A 22,759-nucleotide genomic window follows, 5' to 3' on the forward strand; every position below is an offset into this window, starting at 1 on the left:
TTGGCTGCCACAGACAGACTGAAAGTACAGGGTCACTTTTCATGCATCTGTGCTGGAAACCTTAGCCACAAACAGTAAGTGCTCCAGGTCTCAGTCTTCCATTCTATGACATGTGCACAGTAATCTGATCATCCTCCTCCCTTCCTTGACTTATGGGGTCAAAATGAAAAAGAAAAAAGATTTTCACCCAAACTTGGAAACTGTGTATAGCTCTTAAAAACAAAACCTGTTCAAAACAATGATTAAAAAAAATTAATAGCTATACTGAGTTTCTTGAAATATCTTATTATAAAAGCAATAAAAATTTGGCTTAAATACTTATTAGTAGATTTTTCACCCCAACTATACCCGATATTTTAAAATTGATGGTATATCTAAGACAAAAATAAATAAATAAATAAAGGTTCAGTAAAATTTGTCAATGTCAGTTATTTTGGATTAGGAACTAATTCTGCTTTTTACTATTGTTGTTTTTTAGTATTATTGATAATGTTTCAGTTAATGTGGAGCTTCTTGATCCTTCATATCTTTCTGTGTTTGTACTAAATAGCCAAGATGTTAGGGGCAACAGGCTGGCTGGACCCATGATCATTTTCTCTCTTACTGCTCCATGGGAATTCATCCTACAGTTTATGTTTGTTCAGAGAAAATGAGGAATATTCTTTCATCAAGGCTAAATATCCTGCAAAGAACACAGTTGTAACTTGTCAATTGGTTAATGAACAACCTGAGGTCTCCTAGGGGAGTTTTACATGTAGCAATTCCAGCATCACTATCATTTTGTGGCGGTCCACATTTCTGTATGAAGATGGTGTCTATTTTGAAGGGAGAGACTTTCCCCAATATCAGTTTCCAGGGGAGGGATAATCTTCAGACAAAAATTGTTCCTGCTCTGATGGTTGGCCATGGTAAGGAAGTAGAAAGATAGTTGGCTTCTCTTTTGTTCATTGTTATCTTGAGCAACACTTCAGATTTATCCTTGAAGGTATCTACAGGTCTGCAACCTTTGGGTTGCAAGAATTACAGATGAGCATTGCCACTCAGTAGCAAACAGAGAGGTAGAAAAGACATCATGTCTGTCATGCCAATAAATGAAGGTAAGCAAGCTCTATTTTTCACCACAGATTACCCAGAGACAGATGACTTCCTGTACTTCCCTTTTTAATCTGTAACACAGTAAGCATTAGCATCACCTGGAGGACTTGGAAAACCCAAGTTACTGGGCTCCAACTCCAGAGTTTTTGATTCAGTGGGTCTGAGAAGGGGCTCAAGACTTGCTTGTCCAACAAGTCAGGTGATGGTGATACTACTGTCCCAGGAAACTACACTTTGGGAACCACTTCCTTAACAACTATTTCTCTAACTAAAGGCTTAGAGATTATATAATTTGAATAATCTGGAATACTTGCTAAAAGGGCTCAGGGATCAGGATGATAAACTTTACCAACTTACCAAACGACATTCATGCTCTAAACATTAAGTTTCATTACCATAACCTTTAGCAAAGTCTCATTTCAGTGTTCATCCAATCTTGGTGAATTCTGTCATTCAAAACAAGGGAGGAATTCTCAGCCCACCCTTAAACTAGGAAAGGTAAACAAGCTGCATCTAAAGTGCCAGCCATGCCGAGACTGGTTTGGCTCAGTGGATAGAGCGTCAGCCTGTGGACTGAAAGGTCCCAGGTTCGATTCCAGTCAAGGGCATGTATCGTGGTTGCGGGCACATCCCCAATAGGAGGTGTGCAGGAGGCAGCTGATCGATGTCTCTCTCTCATCGATGTTTCTAACTCTCTATCCCTCTCCTTTCTTCTCTGTAAAAAAATCAATAAAATATATTTTAAAAATATATAAATAAATAAAAAATAAAATAAAGTGCCAGCCATGTTCTGAGACTTATTCCCTGGCTGATTACAATGTAGATCATGCAGGTAGGCTCTGTAGCACAATGGATAGCGCATTGGACTTCTACAATGTAGATCATGCTATGAGAAGGGAACAGTGGTAGAACATTGTTGCTACTCTTCAAGCAAGGGTCAAAGAACAACAAGGTCTTTGAAGAATGTCTGGGGAATCAGTAAAGGCATAAGAAGAAGGTGACAAAGAACCTTCTAAGTTACACTCTAATTATCCAGCTTACTGAGAGATCCTGCTTCCAAGACTCACTTTGGAGATTTCAGTTTTACTTATTATTAGGAAAAACACATTACAGCATCTCCATTTTTAAATATGGAGGTTATAACTTTTATACATAGTAGTGCAATAGCTGGTGGGTGATACCAGAGGCAGGCCTTGTAGCCCCAGCCTAGAGAACTCTTCACATCCCTCTGGGCCCATGCTATTGAGTACAAAAAGGCCTCTGAATAGGCTCTAAAGGCCTTTGTTTCTAAAAACTTCACCATCTTTATGAAGTCAGGTGACAATCATTTATATATATTTATTCTATATAATAAAGAGGTAATATGCAAATTGACCATCACTCAACACACAAGATGGCCACCCTGTGTGGTCAAAGATGGCTGCCCCCATGTGGACACAAGATGGCTGCCACAAGATAGTCAGCAGGGGAGGACAGTTGTGGGTGATCAGGCCTGCAAGGGGGCTGGGCATGCAGGGGAGGGCATTTGGGGCCACCAGGCTGGCAAGGGAGGGCAGTTAGGGGCCATCAGACCAGCAGTGGAACAGTTAGGTGTCAATCAAGCTAGCAGGGGAGTGGTTAGGGGGTGATAAGGCTGGCAGGCAAAAGCAGTTAGGGTCAATCAGGCAGGCAGGCAGGCGAGCAGTTGGAAGCCAGCAGTCCTGGATTGTGAGAGTGATATCCGACTGCATTGGACATCCCTAAAGGGTCCCAGATTGGAAAGGTTGAGGAACACACCCTCCCCCCATACATAAATTTCATTCACTGAGCCTCTAGTCATTTAATAATTCCCATTCCACAGCTTATATCTTTAATAAATAATTAATAATGAAATAGATATTACACCTGAGTTTGAAAAAAACAACACAAAAATACAAAGACAGAAAAAAAAATAACCTTACTCATATCAGTTTTAAGACCAAGGAAAGAAAAGGCAGCACTGACATAGTCATCTTATGAGTACACTTCCTGCTCCAATACCACCACTAGAACTCGGGAGATAGGACACAGGCCAAGTCACTGCAGCTATCCCTGCACCAGGCTCTCATTCCCACTGCTGTTAGCTCCACAGCCTTGCCAATGATAAACTAAAATTTAGCAAATACAAATTGGAAACTCTTCATAAGGCAGTCCAAAGCTTTAACAGAGACTTTTAGAGTAAGTGGCCTTTAGCCTGAAAAATTAATTTTTGTGGTAGAAATTATGCAAGTCAGTAGTATACTTCTACTTGTGGCTGAATCTGTGTTTTCTGATTTTACCTAAGTTAGTTTTCCAAAGCTCAATGTTTTGTCTTACAGCAAACATATTAGACCCAGGAAAAGCTGCTCCACCATTCTGACATGTTCTAAAATTATAAACTAAAATTTACACTATCTTAAACCCTCACACTCTGGACTTCACACACCCTCGGCTTGTCATGGTTCGTAAACAAAGCACTTTCTTTTTTCTTTTTTTTTAATATATTTTATTGATTTTTTTTTTTTTTTATCAAAGCACTTTCTTTAAAGTCTTCTTTGTTGCTTTACCTGAGCTAGTTGATGCTGGCGACTTGCTGCGCCTGGAAGGTCCTGGGCTCTTGGTGGTGCTCCTGCGAGATGACGAAGCTATTTTGGTGTAAGAAGTGGACTTCACAACTCGACATTCTGGGGAAAAAACAACAACTACACATCATTATAGGATCATGGCAAATACCATTTAAAATGCAAAACAAGCTGGAAATATAAATATATGACCATCCTCAGTCACACTTTTTCCTGTCAGCCCAATGCTCATCTAAAGGAAATAAATCAAGAAAACAAGAAGAAAAGGCACAGTGGGTATCTCCCAGATCAAAATAAACAATACCCAACCAAAATGGATAAATAAGTGGAATAACAAATCAATATCTCTCTTTCTCCCTCTCTCCCTCCCGCCCCCCCTCCTCGCTCTCATTTTCTCTCTCTCATTCATGCAGTGGTGGGGTCTCTCATCCCCTCAGCCTGGCCTGTGGGGATTGGGCTGAAATTGGCTCTCTGACATCCCTCGATGGGTCCCAGATTGCCAGAGGGCACAGATCAGGCCAAAGAATCTTGCTGGTGCACGAATCTATGCTCCAGATTTCTAGTCCTATCTAATAAAAGAGTAATATGTAAGTTAACCATGACTCCATCACAAAGATGGCATGCCCACAAGATGGCAGCACCCAATCCTCTCAGCCCCGCCAGAGTCCCCCAGTCCTGTGGGGGCGGTCACTGAGAGTGGACAGCGTGAACAGTCTGTTGGAATACTTGCTTCATCACCCCAGCGAGGAAGTAAGTGTTCCGCGCCCAGCTGCAGACGGGTCTTTGGGCCATGGAGAGCCTCTGGGCAGCGGGCACAGAGCGCAGACCCTGCAGAGAGCTACTGGTGTACGATTCATGCATAGGGCTACTAGTATGCATATAAGATCTTTGGTTAATCTCTTTATACCACCCCCATTCTGAGATTTATCAGTCTATTCCATGTTTCCATGGCTGTAGTTTCCCCTCCTGCATTGAGTGTCTGCTCCCTGATGGTCAGTGTATGGCTGGTTGGTGGTCACTTAGGCTTTTATATAGAGAGATAATCTCCCTTCCTCTTTTCTCTAAAATTAATCACTTTTTTTTAAAGGAATACCCCAATTCTTGCAATTTACTATCTTTGCAATAATATTTTGGATAGCTTGAGAGTAATAGGTTGGTCAATAACTGATTTTGTTGAGTTTCTCTTCACCCATCTTTAAGTTATTTGTGTATATGTCTCTTTTGGGTTAAAGCGTTCTTTCTACAAGAAAAATGTTAGACAAAGGTCAACTTCTTAAACCTAGATAGGAAGTGATGGATTATTTCTCCCATTATGAAAGATTCCACCTATGCCAAGTTTACTGTTCTTGTGAATCCTTGCAGGAAAAGCTATGGATCTTCACCATGTGTGGGAAATGACAGAATTTTCTCATAAGAAGTAAAATCAGAGAAGAGGTGACTTTACCTTGTTCATAAGAGCACCATATGAGCCTCTGCAACCACAAGATAGTGTCTGCAAAATGGCTGTTGGCCTGAGACTGAGAAACAACTTTGGTTTTATTAAATTTAAATCCTTGGTGTTTGTGTTCTTTAAGGCCAATGCTAAACTGAAAATTGTCTTCCCTATATATGCAATTCCAATTTTCTAAGCTCAAAACATCTTTCTTTCCCTTTTATATTCTGAACTAGAGGCCCATTGCTTGGAGATTTGTGCAATAGGCCTCACTTCCCCTGACTGCCAGCACTGGTTTTCCTCTGGCACCTGGGACCCAGGCTGCAGTGGAGCCAAGTCTTCAGCCTTCAGGCTTGGTTCCAGCCACAGCAGAGCCTTCAGTCTTCTTTCTTCACTCTGTGCCTGCATATGCAAATTAATCCATTATTTTGTTGGGTTAATTTGCTTACTCACTCCTGATTAGCTGGTAGGCATAGCGGAGGTATGGTCAATTTGCATCTTTCTCTCTTTTATTAGTTTAGATGGTTTTATATAACCCTAGAGGCCTGGTACACAAAATTTGTGCATGGGGGATGTCCCTCAGCCCAGCCTGCATCCTTTCCAATCTGTGACCCCTTGGGTGATTTCCAACTGCCTCTCGCAATCTGGGACCACTGACTCCTAACCACTCACCTGCCTTCTTGCCTTATCACCCCTAACCAACTCTGCCTGCCTGCCAGATGGCCCTTAACTGTTCCCCTCCTGGCTTGATTGCCCCTAACCACCTCTGCCTCCTTTGCACTCAGGTCACAGGATTCCCTCCTCTGGCTGGTTACAGGGACCTGGGACCCAGGCTGGCTTCACCTGGGCCAGCTGCAGCTGCAGTGGACCGTGGGCGGGCAACTTTGCCTAGGCCGCAGCCACTGGTGCCTGGGACCTCAGGGTGGGTGGCTTGTCCCTCTTCTGGGCCACAGGCCCAGGCACAGCCACTGGCGCCCAGGACCATGGGGTATGTGGCTTGTCCCTCTCCTGGGATGCAGGTGCAGGTGCAGCTGCTAGCATCCAGAACCACGAGACAGGCAACTTGACCCTCTCCCAGGCTACAGTCGGGATGGTCCCCATTCCTCTCTTGGGAGCTCATTTGTGCCTGGCTGGTTCCTATACTTCTCTCTCCAGTGTTGAGTGTCTGAGCAGTATGATGTGATGGCGTGAGGGCATGATGATGTGAGGGGTGATAACTATTTGCATGTTAGCTCTTTATTATATAGGCTATTTTCCCATTTTCCCCAAACCAACAAAGTAGTTCATACTTAGTAAAGAGGAATATAAGCATATATAAAATATAAAAGTTTCAGGACTACAAGTAGGAGAATGTTTTTTAAACAGCCTTGTAAATTGAACTCTTAGTGGCAAAAAGAAAATAATGATTTGAAAAGGAGGAGAAAAAGGAGGAGAAAAGGGAGGAGAGGAGGAGAGGAAGAAAATTCTGCCTTGAGTTATAATATTTGTGGCTTTATAGCCAAAAACAGAAGGGAAAATGAATCAAGGCATTACTGACCATGCCCAGGCCTCCACAATAGTTACTTAGGGTTGATATTGGCTGTTTTGGCCTGCCCAGGTGCCCCTGCAAGAGATTTCCATTGCTTAAAAAAAATCTACACAAATGGTCATCTCAAAAATTAAAATATAGAGGTAAGCAAAGAATATAACATCAGAAAAAAAGATCAAAACCACACAGGTTGCTCACATGAGGTGATAGTGCCCAAGGGTGTGTCTGCAGAAGTTTTAATTCACAAAACATATGAAGAGGGCATCCAGTTAGCTCAAGGTTCTATCCAAAAAACAAATTGTCCTAGCCTTTGGAGATTGGCCTAGGCCTAACCTTTTAAAGGACATCAGCAACCATATAGGATTGCTGTAATGTTTCTGGTCTATTGGCATTCTTCCATTTAAATTTGTACCAAGTGCCCACTATGTGCCAAGCACTGAGCACTGCAGACACATAAAGAACAGATAAAGTGTTGGAACTGGAAACACCACCTGGTAATGGAGCATGGAGTCTTTTAACCACCAAGGGCTCTCTTTTGCTTTTAATTTCATGGACTTCATATTTGAAAATGTTGGTTTATGAAACAAATTCTTTAAGTGATATTATGTTCTCTCATTTAAAATCAAATCCAGGACTCTAATGAGGGCAGGATGACCAGGACTTTTTGCCACAGGTCATGAATGTTAGTCACATAAATTTAAAATAATGATTTTAAAAGCTCAGAATCTAGTTAGCAAGAATGCATAGTTAAAATAGAAAGTTACCAGATGGTGCACGTTGGTAATAACACCCATCTATGAGCCACAACATGAATTTAAAAGTTAATTTTATCCTGGCTGGATAGCTGAGTTGATTAGAGCATCATCTCATGTGCCAAGGTTGTGGGTTTGATCCGCAGTCAGGGCACATACAGGAATGCCACAGGTGCCAGAATTGCTATTTATGGCTCCAGCTACCAACCAGGGCTCTGGCTCAGCATAATAAAACTGATCTTGCCAAACAAAGTTAAAATTTTTCCAGCTGCCAGAAAGAAACTAGGTATTTTAGTTATTTAGTCAGTCTTAGACAAAATGTAAGCATTTCATTTGATTTTTAAAAAACTGGAAAATAATCAAACAAACATGTGGGATCAAGCCAATCTTTTATAGCTTCTCTTGCTACTCTTGAATTTAGATCTCAAGGTATTATTAATCCATGAAAATTATTAATTTAATAGTCTGCTTTCTCACTTCATGCTCCAATGGGTACTAGCTAGTTCCTGGCATATATATATATATATATATATATATATATATATATGTACAAAAACATGTAATAACTGCTCAATAAATATTGACCTGAATTGCTATTGATCCTGTAACTATTTGTGTGAACTCTTGCTATTCACTGAACTAATACTGATGAGGAAACTAAGTTTCATAAATAACAAGTAATCAGACCCTATGTCACTTGGATTGGTGAATCTCATAAGCAAGCTGTTCCATTGTGACTAAAGTCTGAAAAGTTTCCAATGTACAATGTCAGGGGAAAACAAGTGGGTGAATCATGAAAAAGATAGCAAATAACCAGTTCTCTTATTAACATTAAATTAAAAATTTAAATACTAATGCTACAATTCTATCAAGATGTCTATTGCATCAGAAAAAAGAAACAACGAACTCTCAAAAGTGAAGTTATAGTAAAGTATAGCTTGAGGGATCGTGGAGTCTGAAAGATAATTAAAAATATTACAAATTTTGCTTCACTGGTGTGGCTCAGTTGTTTGAGCATCGTCCTATGTACCAAGATATCTCTGGTTGGATTTCTGATTAGCATAAATGCCAGGGTTGCAGCTTTCACCCTCAGTAGAGAGTATGCAGTGATCAATATTTCTCTCTCATTTACATTTCTCTCTTTCTCTCTTCTCTCTCTCTCTCTCTCTCTCTCTCTCTCTCTCTCTCTCTCTCTCTCTCTCTCTCCCCCTTTCTCTCTCTCTCTGAAAAAATCAATAAAACATATTTAGCCCAGGTGGCGTGGTTCAGTGGTTGAATGTCAACCTATGAACCAGGAGGTCATGGTTCAATTCCTGGTCAGGGCACATGTCCAGGTTACAGGTTCCATCCCCAATGTGGGGCATGCTGGAAGCACCCAATCAATGATTCTCTCTTGTCATCGATATTTCTCTCTCTCTCTCACTCTCCCTTCCTCTCTGAAATCAATATATTTTAAAAATTACAAATCTTATACCACTTGCTTTCAGGATAAGAGTGAAACTTCATGAGTTAAATTGGGGATTAGAATAATTCTGAAAGATTGCATAATAGAAACAAAAACAAAATAATTATAGTAACTGTCCCCTCCAAACCCTACCCCAAGATTAAAATAAAAACAATTAAAGAAAAGTGCAGCAACAGCCATAAATTAGAAAAGAAAACAAAAGACTCCAACCATCTTTCCCATTAAAGTTTAGATTTTAACTATTTTAATTAATTTAAATGGGAATGGTATTTTCTAATGCAGTAAAGGACAAATGCTGAATTACTTTAGAGAATGCCAAAATCGTTGTGAGTTTAAAACCACATTTTGGAAACATGGTGACTAATAGTCTATAAATGGCTAGTAAAGTAGAAAACTTTATGTGTTCTCACAAAGTACATTTTCACAGCCTCCCAGCAAGGAAGAAAGAAGATACTGGACAATGCAAATACTCCTGGGGTGGGATGAAGGTATGTGCCAGAGGGTAAGGAAGGCTGGGGGGAGGTCAATGAGGAGAAAAGGAGATATATGTACTACTATTTGTAATACTTTAAACAATAAAATAAAAAAATTTAAGAAGAATGATGATACCAAAAATATAGAAAATCAGATCAAACATATTAATTGGGTCTCTGGTGATTGATTTTCCCAAATCAAGCAAGCAAGGTTTGGTTTGATCTCTGATTCAGAAAGTCCCTATATTCTCAGCTGTGTAAGAGCAGAAGTATCATTCTCCATATGGCCTATACCAAGACCAGCTTTACAGATGTTATTCCGTTCTGGTGAGAAAGAAGTGAAAGCAGTGCCCACCTTCATCAAGGACCCAACCTTTAGAAACTGGTGTTCTTCAATATATAGATTTAGAGATTAAACCCAGATGCAGATGTATAGACAGGAGACTGGTTCCCAGTGGCATGAAAACCTTCACTCATGTAGATTTCCACCACTTAAGAATAGTTGGTAGGGAGGCTAAAGTGTTTTGAATGGTGCTAAAGAATAGAAATGATTACAAAATTCCAGAGCTAACTCTAAAGTCCTAGTTTGGTCTTCCCAATCTTGACTTGACTTTCCCCCATCTCTCTTTTCCTCTAATCTGCCCATGGCTAACTCCTTCTTGTATTCAGAGCTCATTTCAATGTCCTCTACTCCAAGAGATCTTCTGTGACCACCAATATAGAGATACAAGTCATTCAGCCACTCACTGTCATATTAATCTTTTAATTTTTGGCAAAGCACTTACAAAATTAACTCTTCTTGTTGTTTATACTTTTTATTTTATTTTATTTTATTTTATTTTATTTTATTTTATTTTATTTTATTTTATTTTATTTTATTTTATTTTATTTTATTAAATAAATTTTTAGTGCCCAGATTATTACAATTGTTTCTCCTTCCCCCCCCCCCCCATAGCTCCCTACCACCTGGTTCCCGCCCCAACCTCTGCCCTTACCTCCCGCCCCCCTATTGTCCTCATCCATAGGTGTACAATTTTAATCTAGTCTCTTCCTGCACCCCCCACACCCCTTTCCCTGATAATTATCAATCCATGCCCTTTCTTTGGCCCTGATTCTATTATATTCACCAGTTTAGTCTGTTCCTCAGATTCTTAATTCACTTGATTTTTAGATTCACTTGTTGATATATATGTATTTGTTGATCATAATTTTTATCTTTTTTTTTTTCTTCTTCCTATTCTTAAATAATACCTTTCAGCATTTCATATAATACTGGTTTGGTGGTGATGAACTCCTTTAGCTTTTTCTTATCTGTGAAACTCTTTATCTGCCTTTCAATTCTGAATGATAACTTTGCTGGATACAGTAATCTTGGTTGTAGGTTCTCGCTATTCATCACTTTGAATATTTCTTGCCACTCCCTTCTGGCCTGCATAGTTTCTGTTGAGAAATCAGCTGACAATTGTATGGGTGCTGCTTTATAGATAACTACCTGCTTTTCTCTTGCTACTTTTAAAATTCTCTTTTTGTCTTTTGCTCTTGGCATTTTAATTACGATGTGTCTTGTTGTGGTCCTCTTTGGATTCCTTTCGTTTGGGGTTCTGTGTGCTTCCTGGACTTGTAAGTTTATTTCTTTCACCAGGTGGGGGAAGTTTTCTGTCACTATTTCTTCCAATACGTTTTCAGTATCTTGCTCTCTCTCTTCTTCTGGGGGCCCCATAATTCCAATGTTGGTTCACTTGAAGTTGTCCCAGAGGTTTCTTACACTATCTTCAACTTTCTGGATTATCTTCTCTTCTTGCTTCTGCGGGGGAGTGTCCTCTGGCTCTTTGTGTTCCAATTCTTTGACTTGATGCTTGCAATCTTCCGGTCTGTTTTTAGGACTCTGTATAATATTTTTTTATTTCACTCAGTGTATGCTTTATTTCTAGTTGATCCCTTTTCATATCCTCATAGGTCTCTTTTATTTTATAGGCCTTTTCTAGGAAATTCTTAAAAAGCCTTATAACCATGGTATTGAACTCTATATCCGGTCTTTTTTTCTCCTCCCTCTCTTTTGTTTGAGATCTATTTCCTTGTCTCAGCATTTTTGCTGCTTCCCAGAGTTGATAGGATCGCTTTGTGTGTTTGGTGTCCTATATGGCCCAGTGGGTCAGCCTCCCCAGTTACCTGAGGTAGACACTCTTGGTGCTCCCCTTTGTGGACTGTGTGTATAGCCTTGTTGTAGTTAAGTCTTGATTGTTGTTGGTATCACTGGGAGGAATTGACCTCCAGGCCCATTGGATGTGAGTATCAGCTGTGTCTACTCTGGGATACCTTCTGTATTGGAGACAGTCTTATAGGATCAGACTTGCAAAATTGCAAAAGCCTCTGTGCTCAGCTTGGATGGGGCAGTCTCAGGGCTGAGCTGATGGTCTTGGCTTCCCGTCAGCCCTGCCTTTATGCACAAACCTCAGACCTCTGCCTTCCATGGCTCCCCTGAGTTTCTGCCTGACCATCTCAGATTCCCCATGCAAGAGTGTGGGTGCCCCAAGGGCTCACCCGGAATTGGGTTGGGTCTCTGTAGTCTGGAGCTTCTGACTCCTTCTGCTATGGAGAGGCCTCGGCAACCTCCATGGCCAGACCTCTTTGTTCACACTCACTCACGTGCAACTGTAGATCCTGCCTGCTGTGGCTCCTAGCTCTCCCAGTCTCCCAGTCTCTGAGTCTCCAGGTGCCTTTCTCTACATTCTGGACTCCACCCATATCCCCGGGATTTTGGCCAGAGTTGGGGGAGTCTGTACTGTTTGAGGCCACCCAGCAGGAGCTTTGGCAAGAACTATAGTTTTTTCCTGATTGCTTGGGACTTGACAGTTTTGTTGCTGGAGCTTCAGTTTATTTCATTAAACTGCCACAATACAGGACATTTATATGCAAAAGCAGCTGTGTGGTGCCTGAGTGGGTCTGTAGAATGTGCGGGTGGGGACTCAGGGCAGGGCCTCAGAGCAGAGCAAGGTCTCAGGACATCACTAGGTTGCGGTCAGCCTCCTCTGCCCTTCCATGTTTCCAAGTCCCTGTGTTTCCAAGTCCCCGTGTCCCTGCGATCCAGCTCAGTAGACAATGATTGCTGCTCGCACCTCTAGGCTCCTCAGCTTTTCAGCGCTTGCACTCCTTTCTCTTTCAGCCAGAGTTCCCGTGGTTTTGGGTGATAGATGTCTTGTATATTAGTTTTAATTTTGAAATTGTTGTGCGAGGCAGCAGACCAGTTGTTTACCTATGCCACCATCTTGCTTTCTCTCTCTTGTTTATACTTTTTAAAACTCATTTCCTCTACTAGAGTATACACTCAATGAGAGCAGGTGCCCTGTCTTCTTATTTATTTATTTATTTATTTATTTATTTATTTCAGTATCCTGGCAAATAAGCATCATGGATTTTGGCAAATATTTCCAAAGTGAATGAATTGAAGCTGAGCAGGAAAGTATGAGCTGAAGTTAAACAGATGAAGTGGTAGTAAATGGGAAGGAATTGCTCCTTATACAGGGAAATTCATTATCTAATGCCCAGAGCAGGAGAATACTTAGCTCATGTAAGAAACTAAAATAATATCTTCAAAGGATATAAGAAAGAGGAGCAGATATTGACAGGAGAGAATGACTTAGGATATAATGTGGAGATAGAGTCTACAAAGTTAAGGATGAAATGGATGGAGTTGGAAGTAGATAGGACAATCCAAGCTTTCATGATACTTGTCAGGTGTACTTCTGAGTTCTGCTGAGTGGTCTGTATAATGCTTCATATGGCAAGAGTTTGCCAAAGCCTATGTTATTATTTTTATTTTTCTAATTTTTATTTTTATTGATTGATTTGAGAGAGAGAGAAAGAGAGAGGGAGAGAGAGAGAGAGAGAGAGAGAGAGAGAGAGAGAGAGAGAGAGAGAGAGACTTTGATTTGTTGTTCCACTTATTCATTAGTTGCTTCTTGTATGTATCCTGACCAGGATCAAACCTACAACCTTGGAATATCAGGATGGTGCTCTAATCAACTGAGTTTCCTGGCCAGGGTTCCTGCTCTTAAAAAATGCAGAATCTTTGTCATTCCCTTAATCTACTGAATTCAAATCACTGGAAGTAGGGACTAGGACATTAAAAAATCCCCATGTAATACTGATGATGACCAGAAACCTTTTGCCATTCTCTGATATACAGTTAAAATTACTTAAGGAAATCCAGAGTCTCAGAGTTTGAAATAATTGTGCACTGTGTAATTTGAAATGAAGGATTAAACTAACAGTATGAAGAGATAAGTTAGCAAGACAAAGTTTTTAAAAAAAGCAACAAATTTCTGTACTGCTTAGATTTGGTCCCAACTCAAATATTCAAAAATAATTAACTATCATGCTGCGATCGACCTGAAACCAACTTTGGAAAAAGAATGAGAGTTCACATTTATTAACAATTCATGACCACATGGTTTTCATTAGCTACAAATTAGAAAGGATCTGAAAGATTTGGTAAGAAATAAGAAATTATCCAAGAACCAAAACCTAGAAAATGGGTATGGATTTCTCCTAGAGAAAATGAAAGGAAATAAAGAAACCAATTAAAAAAAAAAAAAGAGCATAAAAATGTGAATTGAAATAAAAATTGACGATGCTCTCCTTGTGTGAGGCTACTTTATGCCCAACTTTATCCCACTTAGGTAAAAATAAGGATAAGTGAACATCTTTGGTCCAGTGGATCTAGTTGATGAACTGGTGGTTCAGACTCAGGTCTGGAAGAGGGCTCACTAGGAAAAGTGAAAGTGTGAGTTTCTGGGAAGCAAACACACAATCCAATCATGACAGTTGACAGGCTGACTGTGTCCTTCAGAAACAGGAAGGTTTTGTTCTGAATTTTTCTGTGTCCCCTTAATAAGATTATAAGTAGTCAGAGTTTAGATGACAATGGGGTCCACTCTTCTCCCATTAAAAGAAAGCTGCAGGTTCTGTGCTGCCCAATAGTTTAGGCCATTTTACTCTGAAAGTTCAGGAGCATCCTGTGCTGATATGGTTCACAGACCAGCAGCCTTAGCATCACCTGCAGAACTGCAGGCCTTACCCCAGATGGATATACTAAATCAGAATGTGCATTTAACCAACATTCCTGGTTTATATTCACATGAAAGCTCTAGAAGAGAAGAAATGCTGTAGAACAATGAAGGAACATGGTTAGATCAGTGATTTTATCTAAAGGAACATGTGAAAAACACAGATTCCTTGGCCCAAAGAGTTTACTTCCATAGGCCTGGCACCTGAATTTCAGACAAGCACCTTACCTAATTGTGATTCTCACACTCAAAGAATAATTTAAGAAACGGGGTAATAGCAGGTAAATAAATAGAAACTAGTCACTTTAGAAAGGATTATATAACAGACATAGTCTGGTATCTGATTTAGAGAGCAATATTTTATGGTAGTATTTCTAGACTTTTCTGATCATAAGATTCACTTGAGAGTTATTGTTAAACATTCAATTTCCTTAATGCTGGTCTAGTGTTTTGATGCTGTGGGTCGGGAATATATATAGTCACATTAGTACGCTGGTGGTTCTTATAATAAGAGAAGTTTAGGAGAACTGTTTTACTGAAAGGCACAAAGCTCAAAAAAAAAATTCTATGATATAATTAAAAATGGCATTGTATAAGGTGGGCCAACTCATCATCTGGTCAGTTAAAGCAGAAAAGCCAGGTTATTTGGGGGAAAGGGGATCATGTACGAAAGAAATTGTAAGAAAGTCACATACCAGATGTTCAATGAAATGGACATGAAGCCTGATTGGAAACAGGAATTGTTCAACCAGGAGAGGGCACCTGTGTTGGAAGTCAAGTCAGCTGAGCCTCATCCTGAGAAAGGAACCTGAGTCCACACTGGGTAAATGATACTTTGTGGTCATTGCTTTCTTGTCTTGCGGTAAAAGCACAACTTTGAAATATAATTCTCTAAACAAAGTTATCTTTGAGCCTGCACTTTCATCTCAAGGAGGAAAAAATAGTAATTTGATAGGGAACTAAGGGGAAAACCCTAACAATAAGACCAGGGATAAACATTTAGACTTTAGTGCAGAAGAAAGTAATCAGAATGTCGTGATAAATGACAAGCTGAAGTTTCATGGTTACAAAGGTGTTACTATATTAAAGGAAGGAAGCAAAGGGAATCAGACATTGTGAGCCTAATGGGACAGGGAGCTGAATCGGACACTGAGCCTGCTTGCCTCACCAGGAAGCTAAAGCCTCACACACACTCTGGAGGATTGCTGCAGAGGAGACTTAACCCCCAGAATAGATAGGAAATCTCCCCAAGGACACGTCTTGCCCTCAGGTACTGATGTTAGGGAGCAGGGGATGGTAAGTACAAATGCAACAGAAGTCAAAATGGTACAGAGGGAGGTTCTTGACCAAATAGGTGAATCAGTGGGCCTGGGGAAAAAATGGGTAGGTTGGGATGGACCTGCAAAATCTTGGAAAGTTGATTGGGTATTTTGAAAAAAGTGCCTGGTCATAGAAGAACAAAGAAGAACCCTCCCTCTCCTTTTCCTTCTCCCTGTCTCTATCCTTGTCTCTGTTCCTGTTCCTCTTCTTCTTCCTCTTCATCTTCCTCTCCCTCTCCCTCTCTCTCGCTCCCCCATTCCTTCATGCACTCTCTCATTCTATGACCCCTGTTCATCCACTTCCTTTGCATGTTCTCTCTGTGACAGACATGTGGGTCTAGAGGCCAGACATGGGGGCCCACAATAGACCACATAGGCTCCAAAGAACTAAGCTTTAATATGAAGTAGAAACTCTGGACACTCGCCTTTATTTTGGCCTTGATGAAGATAAGATTGGACATTTCTATGGCATAACAGAAAATTTGGGCCTAGGGTGAAGCTTCCATTGGAATAAATCTTACTACACCATAATCTCTCAATTTATTGCATATTTCTTTGGAATGCTTTCTTCTGATCTTGTGGAAGAATCTGATTTCCATAGGCAACAAAGGGGTCAAGTGATACTTAAGAATAATTATATAAATCTACTTCTGAGAAAAGTCTCAATGGGTTAAAGTTTAATTCAGAGGTTTTATCTTTAAGGAATGGGGACAATCATAGGGGTTAATAAACTCACCTTTTTCACACCATTGTGTATGTATAGCAGAGCAAAAGGCAAAAAAAAAGGGGAAACTAGGAATTAAGTTAAACATTTTCTGTTTTAAAATTCATATTTTTATATACAACATACTGCTGGTTTTTCACACCATATCCTCAAATTTAAAAAATCAGAGCCTTAAAATGCAAATGTAATGATTTTATGGTCTGAAGAAATAAAACTTTGAAAATATTTTTATTATTTCTTTTCCATATTAAATAATTATTATAGAGATAGTAAAGTGTGTTCTGTACATAAAATAATAACACCACCTAAAGGAGGAATAAAAATTGTAGTGGAAGTTTCCTTAGACATAGGGTTAGCTACTAGATAATAAATGAGGAATGAGATTCTAAAGAAAGGTTTTATTTTCTTCAATGGAGATCTCAAAATTATGGCAGCCAATAATATTTTCCTGCAATCCTATGTGATAAAGAGGTAATATGCAAATTGACCATCACACCCTCACAAATATGGCTGCCTACAATCATGCCATCAGGGGGGTTAATGAGGGATGACCAAACGTCTGAACAGCAGCCTGTTTGGGGCAATCAGGCTGGCAGGGGGGCCATGAGGGGTGACCAGGCTGGCAGGGGGAGGGCTGGGAGCAACCAGGCTGGCAGGGGGCAGTAAGAGGAGACCAGGTTGTGGGGAGGGAAATTAGGGGTGACCAAGCCAGAGGGGGAATGCAGTTGGGGGTGACCAGATTGGCAGGGTGGGAGTTGGGGGCAATTAGGGTAGTGTGTGGGGGGGGCAATGAGAGGTGACTAGGCCAGCAGGGGAAACAATTGGGAGCAAGCAGGTAGGCAGGAAGTTGAGCAATTAGGAGCCAGCAGTCCAGGACTGTGAGAGGGATTCCAGATTGGAGAGAGTGCAGGCTGGGCTGAGGGGACCTCCCCCGACCCATGCACAAATTTTGTGCACCGGGCCTCTAGTAGTTTACATGACTTAGATATCATGCAAGGACCTGTCCTGAAGAAATGAACTATGTTAGCAAAAGTCCCCCATTGCTGCCATACATCAATCCTTTAATAAAAGCATCTTGAAGAGTACTATCAGGGTGATACACTGGAAAATTAAATTAAGTGCTGCATATAAATGAGTTTTCTGCAGCATGAAAGAATACAGGAAACAGGGATGAAATAAATTATTTCCTTTTTTTAAATAACTCAGAACATGCACCCAACAATTCTCAAATTAGGACCGTTTTTATAGTCTATCAATAGTTTTGGAGACTGTCTCACTACAACAAATAAAAGCACAAGAGATCAACCAAAGGACTTATGTGCACACATATGAGCCTAACCAGTGCTCAAGGACAATAGGGGGTGGGAGCATGAGTGGGCGCGAGGGAGAGGGGGAATGGAATGGGGGGTTGAGGACAAATATGTGATACATTAATCAATAAAGAAATTAATTAAAAAAAAGAAAAGCACAAGTGAGGTTATTTTATTTAAATATTAATTAGGGGGAAAAATTATAACCCAGACACAAAGTTTCACAATTGATATACGTAAAAGATATTTCTAGAGGTTACACTTTCCAGAATCATTAATATATTATAAAGTTATCCTGGGTCACTTCCCTGTCAGTCCTCCTGCAATCTTTGCTGAGAAGGCAATTGTGCTTTAAACTGGATGGGATGAGGACTTTTCTAAACATTAGCGTGCAATACCATATAAATTTTTTGAGTTGCATATATTTTGGCAAAGTGAGTGCTCATCTCAGTAGTTAAGTCCAGCTATCTACAGTTGGCAAACACTTATGTGACAGACTTGTCAAATACAGCTAGTGATGCCACATGTCAAAGGCTTGAGGGAAATTACTGGTTTCCCAAGTGCCACAGGTGACTTTGAGTGGGCAAGAAGATGAGGCGAAACTTGTAAATGGCTGAAACAATTTGAAATGAGCATTCCTGGTGAATGTCCCAACTGTTCCTGGATGGATACTCTTTTTTTAAAATATATTTTATTGATTTTTTACAGAGATGAGGAGAGAGGGATAGAGAGCTAGAAACGTCGATGAGAGAGAAACATCGACCAGCTGCCTCTTGCACACCCCCTACCGGGGATGTGCCCGCAACCAAGGTACATGCCCTTGACCGGAATCAAACCTGGGACCTTTCAGTCCGCAGATCGACCCTCTACCATTGAGCCAAACCGGTTTCGGCTGGATGGATACTCTTAAGAGGCTCAGATGGGTATTTGAGTTCAGGGTAAAACAGTCAAAAATATTGCCTTCATTTCTGTAACTTGTGGTCACTGAATTTCTGGCTGCATATCTGAGCTGCTAATAAATCATAAAGGTAGCTATGAAAATGAATAAACGAAAACCTCACTTTAAATGGAGGTGTATGTGCACCCTTATGTTCATTATTTACAGTAGTCAAGATCTGGAAGTAACCCAAGTGTCTTATCAGTAGATGACTGGATAAAGAAAGCTGTGGTACATTCGCACAATGGACTACTAGTCAACTATAAAAGAGAGGGAAATCTTACTTTTTTTGACAACATGGATAGACATGGAGAGTATTTTTTCTAAGTGAAATAAGCCAGTCAGAGAAAGACCATGTGATTTCACTTATATGTGGGATCAATGAACAAAATAAACAAAATTGAGACAGACTCAGGGATAAAGAGAACAGACTGACAGTTGTCACAGGGGAGGGGGTTGGGAACTGAGTGAGATGGTAAAAGAATTAAGCAAAGAAAACCAAAACAAAACTCACAGACAACAGTATGGTGATTATTAGAGGGAAAGGGGGTGGGGGGAAGTAGAAGAGGGTAAAGAGGACAATAAATGTTGATAAACACACAAAACAATATACAAATGATGTATTGTAGAATTGTATACTTGAAACCTATATAATTTTATTCACCAACTAGAGGCCCAGTACACAAAATTTGTGCATTGCGGGGGGGGGGGGGGGGGAGAGAGAAGGGGAGAAGGGTGCCCCTCAGCCCAGCCTGCACCCTCTCCATTCTGGGATCCCTCTCACAATCCAGGACTGCTGGCTCCCAACTGTTCACCTGCCTGCCTTCCTGATTGCCCCTAACCACTACCCTGCCAGCCTGATCAATGTCTAACTGCCCCCCTGCCAACCTTTTTGCCCCCAACTTTCCTCCTCTACTGGCCTGGTCACCCCTAACTGCCCTCCTCTACCGGCCTGGTCACCCCTAACTGCCCTCCCTTGCAGGCCTGGTCCCTCCCAACTGCCCTCCCCTGCTGACCATCTGTGGTGGCCATCTTGTATCCATATGGGGATAGGATCTTTGACCTCAAGGGGTCAGCTATCTTGATCTTGTGTGTTGGAGTGATGGTCAATCTGCATATTACTCTGTTATTAGATAGGATAGAGCAGTGTTTCCCAACCTTCTCTCATGATGAGAATCACCTGGTGGAGTTGTTAAAACACAGATTCCTGAATCCCAACTAAGAAGTGCTAAACTAGAATTTTTGGGAACATATAGGTAAAATTGTATACTTAACTAGTGCTCTAACACAGATTTTATATACAGAGCACTAAGTTAGGTATGCAATTTAGTGGCTCCCAACTGTTCACCTGCCTGCCTTCCTGATTGCCCCTAACCACTACCCTGCCAGCCTGATCAATGTCTAACTGCCCCCCTGCCAACCTTTTTGCCCCCAACTTTCCTCCTCTACTGGCCTGGTCACCCCTAACATATAGGTAAAATTGTATACTTAACTAGTGCTCTAACACAGATTTTATATACAGAGAACTAAGTTAGGTATGCAATTTTACCTATATGTTCTCAAAAATTCTAGTTTAGCACTTCTTAGTTGGGATTCAGGAATCTGTGTTTTAACAACTCCACCAGGTGATTCTCATCATGAGAGAAGGTTGGGAAACACTGGGATAGAGCCATGGTGCATGGATGAGGGTTGGCTAATTTGCCCTGAAGAGTGTCCCGGATCAGGGTGGGGGCGTGGAGCAGCCTGGACAAGGGCGCCTGTGGTGGTTTGCAGGCTGGCCACGCCCCCTGGCCACCCAAGCAGAGGCCCTGGTATCTGAGATTTATTTATCTTCTACAATTGAAACTTTGTAGCCTGGAGCAAAACCAAGCCTCCTGCTTGCTCCATGGTGGCAGCCATTTCTGTTGGGGTTTATTCACCTTCTATAATTGAAACTTTGTAGCCTGGAGTGGAGGCCTACGCCATCCAGGGCAGGTGGAAAGCTTGGCTTCCTCCATCACCAGGGGCAACCTTAGCCTGCTCTCTCCAGCTCCGTGGCTGCTGCCATTTTTTCTTGGGATTTATCTTCTATAATTGAAACTTTGTATCCTTGAGTGGAGGCCTGGGCTAGCCAGGGTGTTTGGAAAGCTTGTCTTCCTCCACTGCCGGGGAAACCCAACCTTCCCTCCTGCTCTCTGTGGTGGCAGCCATCTTGGTTGAATTTAATTTGCATACTCTCTCTGATTGGCTGGTGGACCTGGCTAGTGGGTGTAGCAGAGTGATGGTTAATTTTCATATCACTCTTTTATTAGGTAGGATGTCACCACAATAAATTTAATTAAATAAGTGAATGAATTAATGAATACAATGGATTCAGGAAACTAGAATAACTCTCATTCAGGTGTCAATCAGAGCACACTACTGACCCCAATATGAAGAGACAACACCTTGCATCTCAGATAGGAAGTGATACTACTTTACTGCCACAGGGAGAGGAAGAAAGATTCCACCTTGCCCAGTATCAGCTTTGCCAATGGCAGACTGCTGTAACTCAGCCAATGAAAGGTCACTTTAGTTCAAACTCTCAGTTTTCTCCAATGAATATTTCATTTGCAACAGCTCCTTCCCAAGTCCATAAAAGAGAGTTCCTCCCTTTGTTTTTTTACACTTCAATTTGCTTCAAATAAGTCAATTTTGGACTTGCATGTGGTTCGTGGATTAGACCACATAACCCTATTTGCAGTCCTTTGTTGGTACCCAAAAAACACATTTTGTTGGAGAAATATTTGGCTATTTGTTTAGAGCCAACAATGCTATATTAGCCTTCTCAAACCTCTCACTTCAATTTGCTTCAAATAAGTCAATTTTTAGGAGTAAATACTGTGTGAGGAAGAATAATAGGGAAATGAGAATTTGGGAACAGGCCATTATCATTTTTAAAACAAAATTCCCAGTTTCTTAATCTCTGAAAACCTGAGGAAGATTACTATCTAGGAACTTATCTCATGAGCATAATTTGATCATGCATGTCTGTGTCTTATACAGATGTTATTTGTTTTGGGAAGAATTATATCATTATAAATAGAAGCGTTTTTAGTATGTTCTTTTGAGGGAAAGTGAAATTATGAATGACAAAGATTTCCTGGATCAAACACACACACACACACACACACACACACACACATATATATATATATATATATAGTTATTGATTTCATAGAGGGAGAGGGAGAGAGAGAGAGAGAGAGAGAGAGAGAGAGAGAGAAAACATTGATAATGAGAGAAAATCATCTATTGGCTGCCTCCTGCACATCCCCTACTGGAGATCAAGCCTGCAATCGCGGACATATGTCCTGATTGGTAATTGAACCATGACCTCCTGGTTCATAACTTGACACTCAACCAATAAGCCACACCAGCTGGCCAAACACATTTCTGTACAAATTCTGCTTTCTAAGTTCTTTCATATTCATGAAATGTAAGGGAGACATTTTAAGGTGAGTTGATATTTGTAGGTAATTCTTTATATCTTACTCTGAAAACTTAAGATTTCCTTTCCTCACTTTTGCCAAAAAAGTGTAATATTTATTATACTATTTCTCATGTTTCCTTCTTACTTGACTTTCCTTTTAATGAGAAGTATCCTTTACATCAACTGCCTACTAAAATCATTGGTTGTATAGTTTAATTTTAAAGTATTCTCTTCATGAGACATTTATCTATTTTCCTTTCTAGTCCAAATGGCAGACATTAAATTACCTCTCTGTGTAGATGTGATTAATCATTTGTTCCAAAGTGCAGAAAAGAAGAAAAAGGTTAAAAGCATTTAAAGCCTCTTTACACTTCCTTTTTATTAGGAAAAAGCAAACAGTGGGTTGAAAACTTGATTTATTTCCCTTAACCCTGTTTGAAGATCACCTTTAAAACAAGGGGTCAAATGTAGCTTGAAATTAATTTCCTGTGCACCCTGGGTTAAAGTATTTGAAAGCTAATAAATATTGGAGTCATATGAAGGCAGCCATCTAATATGACAGTATTTGGGAATGATTGTGGTCTTTCAATAAAAAGGTCCAGCAAGAAAGGAGATGTGGTTGACTTGT

General features: G+C 40.5%; 1 protein-coding gene across 6 annotated transcripts in view; it reads right to left on the reverse strand.

Moving 5' to 3' along the window:
- The window catches only part of DCLK1 (doublecortin like kinase 1), a 376,814-nt gene that overhangs the window by 131,358 nt on the left and 222,697 nt on the right, over positions 1-22,759 (reverse strand). For all 6 annotated transcript variants that reach the window (XM_084879549.1, XM_084879551.1, XM_084879548.1 and 3 more), the window contains one exon: positions 3,660-3,776. In XM_084879549.1, coding sequence (XP_084735675.1) covers positions 3,660-3,776 — 117 coding nt within the window. The remainder of the gene's footprint in view (positions 1-3,659; positions 3,777-22,759) is intronic.

This window comes from Pipistrellus hanaki (assembly GCF_964339955.1).
Source record: "Pipistrellus hanaki genome assembly, chromosome: 3".
Lineage (NCBI taxonomy): Eukaryota > Metazoa > Chordata > Mammalia > Chiroptera > Vespertilionidae > Pipistrellus > Pipistrellus hanaki.